We start from the raw sequence: 16,824 nt of genomic DNA, 5'->3' as shown, positions 1-16,824 counted from the left end.
TCTTCGAGGGCATTGGATACAGCTTTGTCCATACACTCCAAAAATTCTGAGGTCAGTAATCCAACTGTTGCTTCTCAATAGGAAGAGCCAAAAATTTCTCTGACAACCACATCAGTAGTTGCAATAGCCATTTTGGTAACAGAAATGATTTCTATTACACTGAAAGTTGACGGTGTAAAATTTCAACTCCAGAAAAGATTGCCTTTTCCTTGGTGGGAATGAGAGAAAAAATAAATCCTTAAGAGGAGAGGGAGACAGATCCATTAATTGCTTTGCCTCGTACGATGCGGTTTTCCTTCTCCTCATAAACAAGCGAATAATGGGCAAGGAGGAATTACAAGAAAATTTCTTCTAGAACAATTTTGCATCAGAGTCCAATCTATTAAGCACCCACTTGGCTAGCTTAAGAGATGTCATAGGTTCAGCCCTTGGCTCCAACTTGGCTGTACTAAGCCAATTAAATAACACTCTGTCCGCCAGTCCTCTAATTGTGACATCAAAAACAAAACTGACAACAACAAGTGCACGAACCAAGGTTCACCCTGAAAGGGAGGAGTCAATAGATATTGTAACTAGATTACCTAGATAAAATTTTTTGTTTATACTCTGTCGTCCTCCCACTGGCACTGAACTTTATAGCTACTGAAATGGAGAGCTAAGATTCATTTCAAACACATAAAATCATAATGCTGTTTAAAACAAACTTGGCACAGACAATGTTTTTTGGAAAATTGAAAAGCTAAGCAATAGTCATCCACCACCTAAGCCAAAATAGAATAGCCTAACTGGTCTTTATAGTCTACTTAAGCCCATATGTGAGTAAAATTCTCTTATTTTATTTACACTGAAATGTAATACAGTACTCAGAACAATTTACATAAATATACTTCACCAATTTCACACTTTCTGCTTAACTTAACAACAGCCATATTGTAAAATAAACTTAAGTTGCCATTATTACCTTCAATTAAAAATACAGCGGACACCCGGTAATCGCAGGGGATACTTACCATTAACACCGGCAAATAGCTCAAATCCGCGGATACTTAAAACCCCTCTATAAACGTTTACAACTGCCTATTTTAATAGTTCAATACACCAAAAAACCCTCAAAAAATGCTTATACCTGAATGTTTTAAGTTTTATCACAAAAAAAACATTTAGTCATGAAAATGATATGAAAATACAGTAATTTGTGAATATTTCTCTGTGAAAAATACTGCGAATAGGCGAATTTTCTGCGAATAATGTGTATATATGTTCCACAGAAAAATCCGTGAATAGGTGAAGCTGCGAATGGGGGGGGGTCCACTGTATTGCTTTAATGTCTGAAATCTGGTAACACAGTTAATAAAAAGATTCAACTATACTTCAATTAAGGCTTTTATGAAAACAATAAAAAGATGGTTTAGGGTTTAAAATACCTGACTATTTTAAAATATATTTGTGCATCTACTCATAATTATATGTTCTCTATCACATACATTTGGATATTACTGTTTTCTTTAAACAGTAAAATATTGTCTGATAAAATTTACAAAAATACTGGCAACAATATTTACATTAACCCTACCAGGACTGAATGTGTGTAGACTTTCCATGAAAATGAAGTTTCATTATTGGTATATATGTGGTTCTTAAACATGATCACTCCATAGTTAAATACATAAGATGATTTTATCCCAAATCTTGAAAAGTTATATATGCACTGCCATCAGAAATGGAGTTTTACATAAGGCATAGTTCAGCCCAGGAGAGCCATCATCAAAACAAGGCTTACGATTAAGTGCATGTTATAGAAAAGTCAGGCACCACTACCCAATCTCTCTCATCTATCTCCTTTGATGTCTTCATCACTAATCTCACTAATTTCAATGTCAGATGATACATACAGCACTTGTATAGTCATCTATACTAGTTACTTGAATGCTCACTACCACTAACTATGGATGATATATGAAAAAACTGCACATACAAACTATGGGGAAAAACTTCAATGAATGTTATATGAATGACAACTAAGAACCGATTTCAAACTCAAAATACTGGAGCTCCACTCTGAAAAGAATTATGGTGCATTGGATCCCCCTCCTCCAAAGTCACTCTCTGTAAGTATACTCCTGCTTTTAACTACCTCCGAGGGATATAAAAGCAATTTGATTTTTGAAAAACCTCACCAAATAGCTTACTATATTTATGATGATTCAGAAATGTCACCGTCGCAAAAGGATTGCACCAAGTTTCATGCTCCTAACTACACATCTCATGTAAACAATGTTTTGAAAGTAGATAAGGAAAAAATCTACAATATACAGTATACTAAATATACTAAGCCAGTACTACAGTACATCATAAATTTAATACAGTATTATTAAAAAAAAAACATATCAAACCAACCTTTATCTAGTCTAGGAGGGGGTCGATATTTGTAACCTGGTTGACTCCAGAAGACAGGAACAGAACCACGTACCTGGGAAAAAAATCACTTGGTATTTTACATATAGAATTAAAACAGTACTTTCACTTGTAATAAGAAAAACTAATATATATATACAGGCATTCCCCAGTTATCAGTGATCCAGTATTATGGGGCTTGTCTAGGGACGAAAATCAGCGATTTTCAGCTCTGAAAATTGCTGATTTATGCTTATCGGCGCCGATAATTGGGTGTTGGTGCCGATAACTGAAAATCGGCAATTAACAGCACCAATAAGTATTGAAAATTGCCAAAAAAAGTGCCAAAAATCGCTGATTTCGGTTATCATCTCGCCGTCAGTACAGAACCCCTGCCAATAACCGGGGACTGCCTCTATATATATATATATAACTTTAAAACTTACACAATTGTTCTGTGTACTAATATAAATGCTAACAGAACCTCATTAAAACTGGATGGTATCTAACGGAGATATTTATTCAGGAAAAGTTACAAGCTTTCTAGGACTAACATTTCTAATTGTTAAGTATCCGTAGAAAGACTGGACACATAGTCCACCTGTATTTGTGTGTGTGTGTGGGGGAATGGATTAAAGCCCTTGTTTTTCCCATTACGTATGCTGGCTCCTGTAATCCTTTGATTACCCTCCTTCTGTGTGGCCCCGCCTCGTGACCTTGGCCATTCTCTAACTGCAGCTTCTTCCAGGTGTGCTTGTCCATGTGGCCTACTGTGTTTTTGCATTTCTTTTCTATTATAGAGTATACAATTTTTCTTGATAGGCAGTCTTCAAATCCATTTCCAATACTGCCTGCCATAACATTGTGCATGTTATGAGGGCATTCTCTATAATCAGTCTGGCCGTTTTGTTAGTGCCTGTACAAAAAATTCATATTTTCTCAGTCTATTTTGTGGTCTTTTTCCCAACAGTGCTTGACAACTGCCAACGTCTGACTGTAATACCTTATGATCTGCATATGTTGTTTTCCTTGTTCTTTGTAGGATTTGCTGCTTTCGCTGAAGTAATGCTCTTTACAATCTACACACGCTGTCATGTATACCCTCCTCTTACCTCTTCTCCCTCTACCAACTTTTTATTCCTAATTACTTTATTCCTAATGGTGTCTTTGTAACTGCCTATCAATTTGAAATTATCTCCTAGCATCCTGTTGATGGGTGTAATAGTATAGTTGTCCAGGACTGTAATTATTTTCTTCCCTTTCGAATGTTCCTTTTCTATCCCTTCCCTCTCCCCAAAATAGTTTTTTCTTGCCTTAAAGTGTGCCCATTCCCGACAATACTTAGGGTATCTTTATCTCCTAACCCTCCCTCAGGTATTCCAGCTCTTCCTCTAAGAATCTGGGACTGCAAATCCTATAAGCCCTGATGGCCAACCCTGTCATTACTCCCATTTTAATTTCTTACCTATGACTGGAGAACATATGTATGTATGAATTGATGTGTCTTCTTTCTGTGTACCAGGACACCTGAATTCCTCTTGGGAATCATGGATAGCATCTTTAAGCTGATGGTCAGTAGCAACTGAGTCCTCAAACGAGTTTCTCTCTTGGGGTCATCCTTGATAATGGTCATGAGTTCCTCCCGGAATTCTGAAACTACTGCAAGCGGAATTTTCCTGTCAGGGAAGCCTGCATGAACTGATGAGCCAAAGCAGTCGTACCACCACTACCTGGCAGTATAGAAAGTACAGCAAGCTGAACTCCCTATTAAGGAAGCCTGTATGAGCTGATGAGCCAAGGTAGTTGTGTTATCACTGCCTGGCAGTAAATAAAGTACAGCAAGAGGAATTTTCCCATCAGGGAAGTCTGCATGAACTAATTGAGCCTACGCAGTCACATCACCACTGCTTAGCAGTACAGTATAGAAAGTACAGCAAGCTGAATTCCCTTTTAGGGAAGCCTGCATGAACTGATGAGCCAAGCAGTTGTACCATGACTGCCTGGCAGTATACAAAGCACAGCAAGCAGAATTTTCCTATCAGGGAGGCCTGCATGAACTGATTGCTTTGAAGACTTACAGCAACTAGCAAAAATAGGTTTTACCTACATGAAAACCTGTTATATATATACCTGTATACATATATATATATATATATATATATATATATATATATATATATATATATATATATATATATATATATATATATATATATATATATATATATATATATATATATACACTAGCTTATTTCCCATACTTGTAAAATAGTACCCCTTATCTCTATCAGCACTCTACCCAAACTAAATATATAAAGGAATTTTCCTTTTTTACAAGACAACAATTTTAGGGAAAACTAAATGATGTAATGTGATACACAAGGAATAACAAAACCTAAACTTAAAACTTAATTCCAAAGAATCCAGTCACCATTGGTTCCTTGTTCTGATGCAAACACTGTACATAAATATATTTGCCTTAAATGTAGTACAGGGACCTATGTGAGGTGTACAAAAAGACTGTTAAGAGAGAGTATGGATACTCAAAGAGGAGTAAGTTTCAGAATGGGGAGTAGGTTGTCCAATCCTAAACAATCTAATATATGCAACCATTAGAAGATTTGTAAAACACATATATATGCAATCATTAGATCTGTAAAACACATATATATGCCAAAGATTTCCAGGTCATTGGACAAGCACAAAATGAAAATGAACTGCATATTTTATAATCTATAAGGAATAAAAGCTAGTTCCAATGTTCAATTCGCGTAATGGTCCTTTAAACGCCATCTTCCTTTTCTTTCTTTGTCCCATTTACACTCCATCTTACTTTTCTTTCCTTGTCATCGCCTATGGTTTTCTGTATGCATGAATGTCAATATATTAATGCACCGAAGTTTCTTTGGCGCAGTCGAGTTTTCTGTATAGCGTATAATCAAGGCCACAGAAAACAGATCTATCTTTTGGTGGTCTAAGTACAATGCTGTATGAACCACAGCCCAATGAACATTAACCATGGCGCAGTGGTGGTCTGTCCTATATTGTTGCCAGATGCACAATTATTTCTAACTTTAACCTTAAATAAAATAAAAACTGCGGAGGGTAGAGGGCTGCAATTTGTTACGTTTGATGATTGGAAGGTGGATTATCAACATACTAATTTGCAGCCCTCTAGCCTTAGTAATTTTTAAGATCTGTGGGCAGACAGAAAAAGTGCCAACGGACAGACAAATAGCTATCTCAACAGTTTTCCTTTACAGAATCCTTTACAGAAAAACTAACAAGTGGAACAGGCTCATTGAAAACTGCAACCCCACTTTGGGGTTAAGGTCAGAAGAACCAGAATGTCATACAGTATCTAAAATAATAATCCAATTGTAATGTTCAATACGCAATTACTTTACTTATTTCATTGCTTGCATCATATCACTCTAATAAATGTGAAAGATAATCTTAAACATGCTGAGCCCACTACAGTATATGAAATACATAATATCTAGAAAACATAAAATGTCTAGAAAATTTATAAACATCTCATAATAAGCAATCTATTTTCTCCTCTATACATTTAGTAGTGAGATGTCAGCAACCCCTAGATAAGACTACAATGACAACTCAACTCAATGGACCTCACCTTATCAGATTTTGTTACATATTGGATACATCTGAGTCCATTAAAAATGAAAATATTTTGTACTTAATGGAAATAATCTGGCAAGTATGCTAGATTTATCAAACAAATGCAAACAGCTGACATTTTCCTGTTTATATCTGTCACCCACAGGTAAGTCACTCCGTCTGTTATACGCCTTGTAACGAACCTGTGCTTTACGTCAATGTGATCTTTTTAGGTCTATTTTTACATGTAAAGTTTGTCTAGTCATTTTTTCTTGTGTATTAAAAGTTTCACTCATTCTTCTGTGCTCAGAAATTCTGAGACGTTTAGTTAAATAAAGTGTAACTATGCATGAATGCACTGTACCTGTCAGATTAAGCAATCACACCACTGCAAATCATTTTATAGTAAATCAGTTGTATAAAAACAGTTCCTGACATGAATTTTTTTCTTTAAAGTAAGTGGGCCATGCTTCTTTTTTTTTAAGTTAGCATGTGCTCTGTTTTTATAAGTAAGCGAAACTGCACATATACTGAGCCTGAAAAATAACCTACTTATAATACTACATTACTGTATGAAATACAATATTGTACTGCATTAAATAAATGTCAATAAAAATCTGTACAGTAAGTGCACAATTTTGTAACTTATGGTATAAAAGATGTTTAGGGTCTTTATTTTTGATATTCTAGATTTTTCTGTATTTTACATATTTTGTAAACATCAATATGTAGGTACAACTACTGCAACTGGCTATATTTTTGTTATGTTATACTGTACAGTGTTGTGTATATTTTAAGAAGCAATTTGTTTGCTGATAGATTTCTGAAAATGAGTGATAAGTAAACTAATATTTTAAATTGAGTGATAACTTCGAAATAATAATTAGAATAGGCTACTAATTACTATATATGGAACTGCTTTGCACTATAAGATATGTGAGTTGGCTATGGGGTATTATGCAGGCTGCGTGGAAATCTTCATTACTTAAAGAATTTAGTTAGTTATCAGGAAGGCAGATCCCTAAAATATCTGTTAAGTTTAAGTGCAACTGTATTTAGTATCCATTTTACTTCTTCTACTTCAAATCCATGAAATCTGACTTACTTTTCCTATGTTTCCTTTACGAGCCAAGACCTATCACTTCCTTTCGTTATTAGGGGTTATGTAAAGTGGGGCTTTTGATTACCCTTCTTGATGGTCTTCACCAAAAAATGCATAAAAATATTAGAAAGAAGAAACTTGAATAAAAGTCAATGTATAAATACCTGTATAAATGCAACTCGATGATGAGAATAAGAAATAATCTGTTCAGTTTCTACATAATTGGCAACCTTTCCGTCTTCATCCACTCCCCGCCTTTTATACCTTGTGCCACAGCGAAACCGACTTCTTCTAGATATTAAGGTCAAAACATAATGGTCTAACTTCTGCAAGTAAAAACATTAAAACATTAAACTTTACAAGGTATTTGTGTTATAATAAGCTTTATAATTAATAATAATATTACACTATCTGAAAGGTAATCTACAGTATACATCAAGAGGTAAGCCAAAGAAGGGGGAGTAAACATTTGTACCAATTCCAGCTTTTTTTTAAATCTAGTATTTCAGCAAATTATCTTACAATATCAAGGGCTTTTTCCATAGTACTTCATGCACCACAAGCCATAGTGGTTTTTAAATGCTTTCCAGGTGTTACAATGTATTCTGGATAATATTAGAAAGCACCATTGGGCATCCTCATCATTTTGGATGCAATGAACTATGTGAAGGCCTCAAAAATAAACAATGAAAAAGGATTAATTTGGGAACACCACTTTGTACCAGTCAGCTAATGTCTGGTCTCACACATCTTTGCAAAACGAAATAAACTTCTCCTTCACTGCTTGGCTGGCTTCACCTGGACTAATCACATCATCCACGCATCATCTCTGCTCCCCTTTCTTAACCCTAGTACTGGGACTGATGGATTATTAATAAACTCAAGTCCACTTAGTCCATTTACTTGACTCTCTTTTGCCTCCTAAGCCCAATTTCCTTTTACGTATGCTGATTGGTAGAAGCATTACAGCGACCTGTTACAGAGAATTTTGTTCCAGTAATGCCAATCTCAGCCATTAAATGAATCATAAAATTGCTTTTGCCTCCTCAAGTTAATGCATAAGCCTTCTCTACAGTGGGTTTTTCCTAAGCCATTCTCTTATGTAGGGCAAACTTTATCCCTCTGTATATCAACTCTTGAACTGTTACTCAAAGGGTAAAGGCAAAACCCAAGAGAAAATATATAATACTATACTATAGCAAGGGAGAATTATGCTGAAATTATACCTCAAACTTCTTTTTTAAAACAATGTATAAACTTCTTTTCTGGGCGCTATATAAATACAGTAGTTTAATGAGGCCAATTAGCCCTGACGATAAGTATCAAAATGAGTAATTTACTCCTATAAGCAAGACTTAACAATTTACATGCAATCTTTCTTATTCACTTGAAGATATGGTTTTGCATGCACAGTACTGCCTTGGTAAAACGAGATATCTGGAGGTCTACCGTTAAAAAGGATAAAATATTGCATTGTTAATATTAAGATGAAAGAACACTAATCAACAGCATGTGAAAACTGGTGCAGTATATATAAGTACAGTAGCTCACCGAGATAACGGACGAAAGTGTTCAAGCCTACGCCGATATAAAAGAAGCTCTGATATATCGTTGTATATAAACGTGAATGGACGTTTTTGCTATAAAGTATATTTATGCCCTGTACCCCTTAAACTAAAATGCTTATAACTGCCTATTTTAACAGTTCACTCCCTAATTTAATAGTTCAAACAAAAATATACCTTAAATTATCATGATAAAACAATTTAATATCATTTAAAACAAAAATACGCCCCAAACCATCATCCCAAAACATCCAAAGTCATCTTACATTACCCTCTTACAACTGTTCCTTTTATGTATATATATCCCTAAAATGCTTATAACAATGATTTACTCATTTTAAAATCTTAATACTAATGTAAACACAGCAAAATATCTATATAAAGTAATACAAATTAAATAAACCTGTTACAGAAGTGTGACAACTAACCAAGTTACCCCTATATACGTAAGTATAGTAATTTTCTCTCAGTGCTGAAGTCGTTCCGTTTTCATTTTTGCTATAAAGGGGATATTTATATAAAAAAAACAGTATCTGTAAAGTAAGATAAAAGCCCTATTATTAACATAAACTGCAAGACAATAAAAGCTTTAGCATAATTTTTAAGAGTTGAAAGCAATGTAAATCAATAAAGAAAGTTACAATAACAAATTCTTGCCAGCTGTACAATATACATGGGAAATATTTGAGTACAATAATAAATAAAAAAACAGTTTGGTGCTCAATCTGGAGGCAAAAATCCTCAAATCAATATTTCCATTTCGCACCAATACATCCATAAGTACGATATACCATGGTCCGTTATCTCGGTGCACTACTATGTAAAAGATGTTAGGGAATGACAGAGAAAGAGTCCCTAAAAGTTTATAGTCCTATTCCATGAGAAATTTCCAATAAAGTTAATTGAAATCACATGACTTACTGTTCTGTCAGAACTTTCCTCAGGAGAAGATACAGAAACACCAGAATCTAAAGGTACAGCATTTATTTGTACAAAACCTTGAATAACAGGCACTATCCAAACATCAAAACCAGGAACCTATAAACAAAAAGGGAAGAGTAATTAACTTTTTTTATTGGATCGTTAGCTATGACATAATCTTGCCAGCATCATTTACATATAAAGCATACAATCCCATAATCCCATTCAATACCAACCATTAATGTTTTAATACCACATTAAAAACAATTTTAATTTTTTCAATAATCATGATATCATGGCATTCAATATGAAAATACACCAAAAATTCTTTACAAGAACCTGACATTAATAGTATAAAAAATATAAAAAAAAAAAATTTCAAATAAATCCATTAATCATAAATAGTGGCATTCATAGTCCAAATGTCCTTATAAATATGTCTTTTTATGTTTTGTTGACAAGAAACAGTAGCTCATCATTGTTTTCCCCTAGAATGAATGTGACACCATGGTTTATCACAAACCCATGAATCAAATGGAACCCAAATCACAATTTAGGTGAGAGTTTGAAGTTGACAGTCCCAGCCTTTACATGAGCCCAAGTTAATCTCATGGGGCATTGTTGGCAGCCAAATACCTGAGATTAAAGCCACAGAGGTATACTAACCATTCAGGCAAGACATATATACAATTTCATAATCAAATTTATTATTTGGATACTTATCAGATGTTAAAGTAAGCTTACATCTTTGTGCCAGTCAAGTGCATGCAGCATTCACAAAAGAAAACTTGGCTGACCCAAAGGAATGTACAGTTCACCTGTAATCCACCAGGTGCAGCAGGTGGGTTTCAAGTGTGGTTTCAAATATTTTAGCTCGGTTAGAATTCTTATTAACAATCCACTCAGGTATGGAGAGGTTGGGCAAGTCCTATTTTAACAGTAGGAAAGTATCTCACATTGAGTGAAGGATGGTGGGTTATTGCAAACTTAGAATTTATCAAATGAAACCCAAAACATTCTTGCCAGATCTGCAATGCTTCCTGGAATTTACTGCTGCCAGAAGGTAGACCCCTCACATAGTTTAAGACTCTTGTGTATGGTATGGTCAGAATAGCCTTATGGGGAATCTTCAGAAGCAGTGTTAATGAACCTGTGCCTGGGTCTGACAAACCCAACAAATGAAAGTTCAAAGCTAATAGGAACATCTCTAGATATACCGGTACACTGCTGTACATACATGTACAGTACCTTCACGTTCCCAAAGCTCAAAACCATGATTTTAATATGGGAAGAACAGAACAGGTTGCTCTATCATTCAGTTCAGGAAAAGACTGTACCCACTGCAGCTAGTGGACTAAGGACTTTACAGTTCTCAAATGAAATCTTCACATCTCTCAGGCAATCTCTCAAATCTTGATAACTATGTCCTCTGAAGATAAATTCTTCAAAAACCTAAATGATTTATTGTACGTACCACTTATACATCATGAATGCTGACCTTCAGCAAGGGTAAAATATTGAGGTTGACCTACTTGTGAGGTAACTAATTAAAACGGTGAACAAAAAAAAAGACACAGCACTCTTAGACAGGTGAGTGTTTAGTCTCCTAACTCCACAAAATAAATAATTAGTATCACCTTTATTCTATTTGCCCTTACAGTGTATTACAGTGCCTCGCCCTCATTACCCACTAATGAGGTCAAGTTTGGTTTCGTGACAACCCTGGGAAGGGATTTTATCTTAAAATTGTTCTTAGCTCTAAACAACTGCAGGAACAAAATAGCATCTCGACTGTAAAACCAACATTTCATGACATAGGTAAGTGCTTTAAAGAGGCCATTTCCACAGGTTCAAATGGCTCTGTAGGCAAATTTTTAAAGCCACATCAAGGTTCAAAGCAAGAGACTGATACACCTTTGTAGGTGTCTCAGTCTCAAAAGACCTAAAGACTTCTTCAAGTTGCTCTATAAAAACCTCGCAGCCATAAGCAATGGTTGATAGTCTCCACAGGTTTAGCTGAAGCATGTGGAGGTTCCTGTAGAAATTCATGGCATGTGGTTGTCTGAGAAGATCTCTATTGAAAAGAAGCATTCAAAGGAGATCGACAGCTAGAGAAAGTAGGTCCAGAAACCAATCCCTCTACAGCCATCATGGAACTACTAGAGTCATCCTGGGGTTCCAGGCTTCTCTTAACTTGTTGAGTACCATCCTTATTATCACAACAGAAATAAAGGTATGAGCATCCTGCAGAAACACATCTACCACCCAAGCCTGAGGGGTCCTGGAAGGGAGAGCTTCAGACTGACAACATCCTGTTCTGAGCCATCACAAAAGGTACTCCACTCCTAGTCCCCAAGGTTTCCAGAGACTGACATACTTGAGTAATCGGAGACCATTCTGCCAGAAGAGTCTGATCCCTTTTGATGAGTCAATCCGCTAAAACACTGATCCTACCTGGTACAAACTGGAAAACAGCAAACTCTCTCTTGCTCCTGCCCAAAGAAGGCCCTCTACTACTAGGAGCACTAAGGAGGATTTCATTCAACCCTGTTATCTGATGTAAGCCAAGGAGGTTGCGTTGTCCAAGCACACAGCTACTTGCTCTCTTACTAGATGTCTGCACTGCTTTAAGCTCCTCCAGACAGATAAGAGTTCGAGATTGGACTTCTTTTCTTCCGACCATAATTCAAGCATCTCTACATCCCCAAGGACATCCTGTACATTGTGAGAAGTGCCCCATCCACTTATGTCTTAAGCAAGCTGACACCGGAGGATGTTTGGGCTGGGTACAACATGGTGATAATGTGCTGTTGGTCACAGGGATGACAGATAAGGAAATCATCTTGAGTATGATCAACTCAAAGACATAAGAAATAAAGACAAACATCTTCCAAGACGAACGAGAGGAAGATCAATTCAACAGTTCTGATGGCATGCAGTATCATGTGATACACAAGGCCTTCCAGGCTAAGATAGGAGCATCTGTTAAACATGCCACCATATGAACTAATTCATAAATTGGCTAAAAGAACCTCTGTCTCACCTGCCTGTTCCTCCCTCCTATCATCTACGAAAACCCTTGAACCTCCTAAAGCTGGAGACTGATGCTGATGACTGTGGGCCCTTGGAGAATGGGAGCCTGAGCTCTTATGAGATAACTTACAATAAGAGGTTTTAGGGGTTGCCAATTCAAAACCCAGATGCCTGCAGCAGGACCACCTACTGCTATGGATCCCTCGGCTCAGTAGCCTCTTTTACCAAACAACTTTTGTACTTATGTAAATACAGTGGCAAAATGGAGGTAAGTGACAAGTACAAAACTTTTTTTTCTACACTGGAATGTTTTAGAAGGGGGCTGAGTTCTAGGGGTGGCATATTTAGACATTAATTTTTATAAGCAGATAGTTTGCTTATCACATTAGCCTGATGGTAGTGATATTTACATATTAAAATAATTTATAGTTAACCCGCAAATCATTTTAAGAACCAGTAAGGTAAAAGAACTGGTTGTGCTTTACCTGTAAAGCAGCTGTAATATGCCTTCCATTTTTTTAAAATGTTGAAAGATGTGGCTGAACTGTATAATTATGCCTAGACATTTTAATAAGCATACACTATGGCTGTACATCAGTAAAATGGCAGTCCTATTTACTGACAAAAACAGCTTTTAGTACCTCACCAAAATTTGTTAACTGAGAAGGTGGGTGGCCTGATAATTAAGTTTCTGATCTTCTGGCACAGTCTCAGTCTCAAGATTGGACTTCTACTATATCTATAGTTATCAAATGAATACTGAGACTTTTCTTTCATGCTAATAAACATATTTTACATGATTTTAAGTTAATTACATCAATGACTAATACAATAATGAGACCATTTCAAGGAATTATCTTACGATGTATAAGGGAAGGACTGCCAAAAACTTATGAATTGCTGCTCATGCTTAGGCCTAATAAGCTTAATACCAAGTTCTTCAAAAAATCTGTAACAGCTAAAGAGATCAAAAACCTTACCTCCTTATCAATAAGATCTGACATCATATGTTTATTCCAGAAAAAACTGTCATGTGCTCTACGCCACAGAGGCAGACTGGCATCATAAGACTTGTCACTCTGCTTCTGCAAGGAACTTGTTAAATCCACTTCACAAGAATAATAAAAAGAGTCGGAGTCGTTGAACATTTTGTTGAGCTCATCTAGAACTCTGCGTTCATACCTTTCACGGTCTCGGCCATCCCTCCGTGCTCGTCCCTACGATTAAGAAGAAACAATTTCAAATGTTATAAACATAATACAGTATAACAATCATTTCGAATTAATCACTGCATATAAAGAAACACTTACCATTTCCAATGACAGTAAAGAAGTAATGCCACAATATGCTACAAACTATTCAAACTGTATACAGTACTGTCTTCCACAGTTTGTATTCATTACAGGTAGTCCCCGGTTATCGGCGGGTTCCGTTTCTGAGGGTGTGGTGATAACCGAAAATCGCTGCTAACTGAAAATCGGCAATTTTGGGGCTTTTTTGGCGATTTTCAGGGGTTATCAGTGCTGAAAAGCGCCGATTTTCAGTTATCGGCGCCTCTGTTAGGTATGTATTGGCGCCAACAACCAATTATCGGCGCCGATAAACGGAAATCGGCGATTTTCGGCGCCGAAAATTGCCGATTTTCGTCGCTAGACAAGCCCCATAAAACCAGATCACTGTTAACCAAGCCCACTGTTAACCGGGGACTGCCTGTACTTAAAATGCAAAAGCTGGCTAGTAAAAGCTAAGGATAAGTTTATGCTTCAGATTTACTGAAGGAACTTCTTTCAGCTATGTTTTGCTTAACTGACTGGAATATCTTTGCTGTTATTTGTGGCTGCTGGGTCATCACCACAGTCACATTTGGCTGCCTTACATAAGCTATTGTTCATATCACTAGTGTAAGCAAATCTTGGGCTAAACCATAGCCTCTGTATCAAGGTCTTTCATAGTGTTTAGTTTAGTTTCCTTGTTTCTGAAAGCTCAAGCCCAATTTTCTGGCATTATGTATTACTTTAGCGTTTATTAAGGTAATCATTTATGCTACTTCTTGGACACAAATTTGACCCCAACAAACATTACAGGCACATTAATAACTAAAAAAATCTGTTTGTGTATGACAGTAAGTGAATGTCACCATATCAAAGAATGTTCTCATTAGTGTACCTCATTTGCAGTTCTGGAACTTAGTGTAAATACTTATACTTGAGTGATCAGACATTTTAATTCAAGACACATGAAATTTATGAATTTTGAACATCAATAAAAACTAATCACAGTGAACAAAAATTCAAAATCTTCAGTGAACATCCTAATAGTCCTTAGTTACCTGAAGCATGACCAATTTATAATTCAAAAAATTTCTTGTTCAGATTAATATCTGATGTTCTCACCAGTTCTGCAAATTTGATATTCAACTGAAAATTGGTGGACAAGTGGAAAAATTATAAATTTGTTTGCAATATTAATAGTTTATTGAGACAAAGGCCCACATCCATTTCTTTTTAACTTTGTCATATTTGTGACTTCCTAACCTTGAATATACATCAGTAGTATGATAACTTCATTCAAATACACAGAGGACAATAAGACATTTTCTGTAAATTTCATTTGATAAAAAATATGAATATAATAATAATAATAATAATAATAATAATAATAATAATAATAATAATAATAATAATAATAATAAAATAGAAAAACACCAACTGGGAAGGAGATTCTCATATAAACATTTGTCATCCAAGATCATTTCTCCTTCAGCAGGATTTAATATGTTAAATAAAATTTTTCCATTTTTCTGAAGACTGCTTTTCCTGTGGCAGGAAGGTTAGGTGATAGTTCATTGTGGGGCATTGATGCATTCAATGAGTTTTCATTTCGCTACTGAAATTATACATAGAGTTTTGTATAATGGGCACATGTACAATTTTACATTCACTACATCTTAATGAAGGCTGAAACATGACTGAATTACATCGGCTGACAACATGGTTGTATAAACTCTGCTAAAACAGTAATTATCTTCATTAATAATAATAATAATAATAATAATAATAATAATAATAATAATTACAAAGAAATTCAACATTAAAAATAATGTCCAAAACACAGGCTTGAAAATAAAAAAACAAGGTTTTTATAACAAACCCAGCTAATAAAATAATTCTTAATAATATTCCATGTGAAATAACTAATAACTGACTTGAAATGCTGAACAAAGATATGTTAGTATGCATGTGCGGCTCACAGTCCACTGTCCCCTAACTAATACCTCTCATTCTTTTGTGTCAACCCCCCGTCTGGATGAGTAAGGGATGGAGGGATTAATGGGCTTGTGTAAAAACTTGTTTTATTTTTGTCAAGATATAGTTATACAAAACCCCTTAATCCTACTTGGCCTGAGATGGAATTTAGGAGCAAACACAAAGCAGAAGTCACTCAAGGAGACCCAAAGACCTTAATGCAATAAAACACCACTTGGAAACCCAAGTAGCATCTTTACGCCATGGACACAATGGAAGACACAACTCTAATATTCCATGTGAAATGAACTAAATACAACTTCAAGACTACTTCCATGTGAGCTTGATGAAAAATGCTTAAGAACAAAAGAAATGAATGACTAACATCTCTTGATCCGTACTGAACCTTTGAGGCATTGGTCTTGAGCTGTGGCAAGGCCTCCACTGTCCCCAGAATTTCTTGAACCATCAAAAGACAGGTACTCTTGAAGCCATCATCTCTTTACTAAGTATGATTAACCCAACACTAAAAAATAAAAAAAAAAAGACAGATGAGGTTTGAGCAGTCTGGGATGTACCTTCGTGACTGGGAGAAGCAGAGAAAGGCATCCCACACCACTAACAAGCTGAACATATGGTATGTCTTTTGGGAGTAAAGTAATGAGTTTGTTTTCATTACCTGATAAAGGCTGAAAGAATCAATGTCAGAGACAATAAAACATTTAGTATACTGAACAGGTTTGTTTTATTGTCTGTCCCTCTCTCTCTCTCCTTATCCGGAGAGAGGGGGACTTGCATCCAATCAAGATTAACCACATAAAAATGATGGACTGGGCCCTGTGGAAACAGCATTCCACAGACTACCAGCATAGTATCTTGACTCTCTGCTATGCTAAGATACAGGAGAAAAGATAATGGAGATCACTTGATCACATACACTCTC

The 16,824-nt window shown here is 35.8% G+C and overlaps 1 protein-coding gene across 2 annotated transcripts in view; it reads right to left on the bottom strand.

Annotated features, from left to right (window-relative positions):
* sp3 (spermathreecae) overlaps positions 1-16,824 on the bottom strand; it is a 157,092-nt gene that overhangs the window by 103,747 nt on the left and 36,521 nt on the right. For both annotated transcript variants that reach the window (XM_067124117.1, XM_067124118.1), the window contains exons 5-8: positions 13,617-13,853; positions 9,604-9,720; positions 7,282-7,443; positions 2,398-2,470 (exon numbers count right to left, since the gene is read on the bottom strand). In XM_067124117.1, coding sequence (XP_066980218.1) covers positions 2,398-2,470; positions 7,282-7,443; positions 9,604-9,720; positions 13,617-13,853 — 589 coding nt within the window. The remainder of the gene's footprint in view (positions 1-2,397; positions 2,471-7,281; positions 7,444-9,603; positions 9,721-13,616; positions 13,854-16,824) is intronic.

This window comes from Macrobrachium rosenbergii, chromosome 22 (assembly GCF_040412425.1).
Source record: "Macrobrachium rosenbergii isolate ZJJX-2024 chromosome 22, ASM4041242v1, whole genome shotgun sequence".
Lineage (NCBI taxonomy): Eukaryota > Metazoa > Arthropoda > Malacostraca > Decapoda > Palaemonidae > Macrobrachium > Macrobrachium rosenbergii.
The sequence above is the reverse complement of the archived record's forward strand: the minus strand, read 5'-3'. Positions and strand labels throughout refer to the sequence as shown.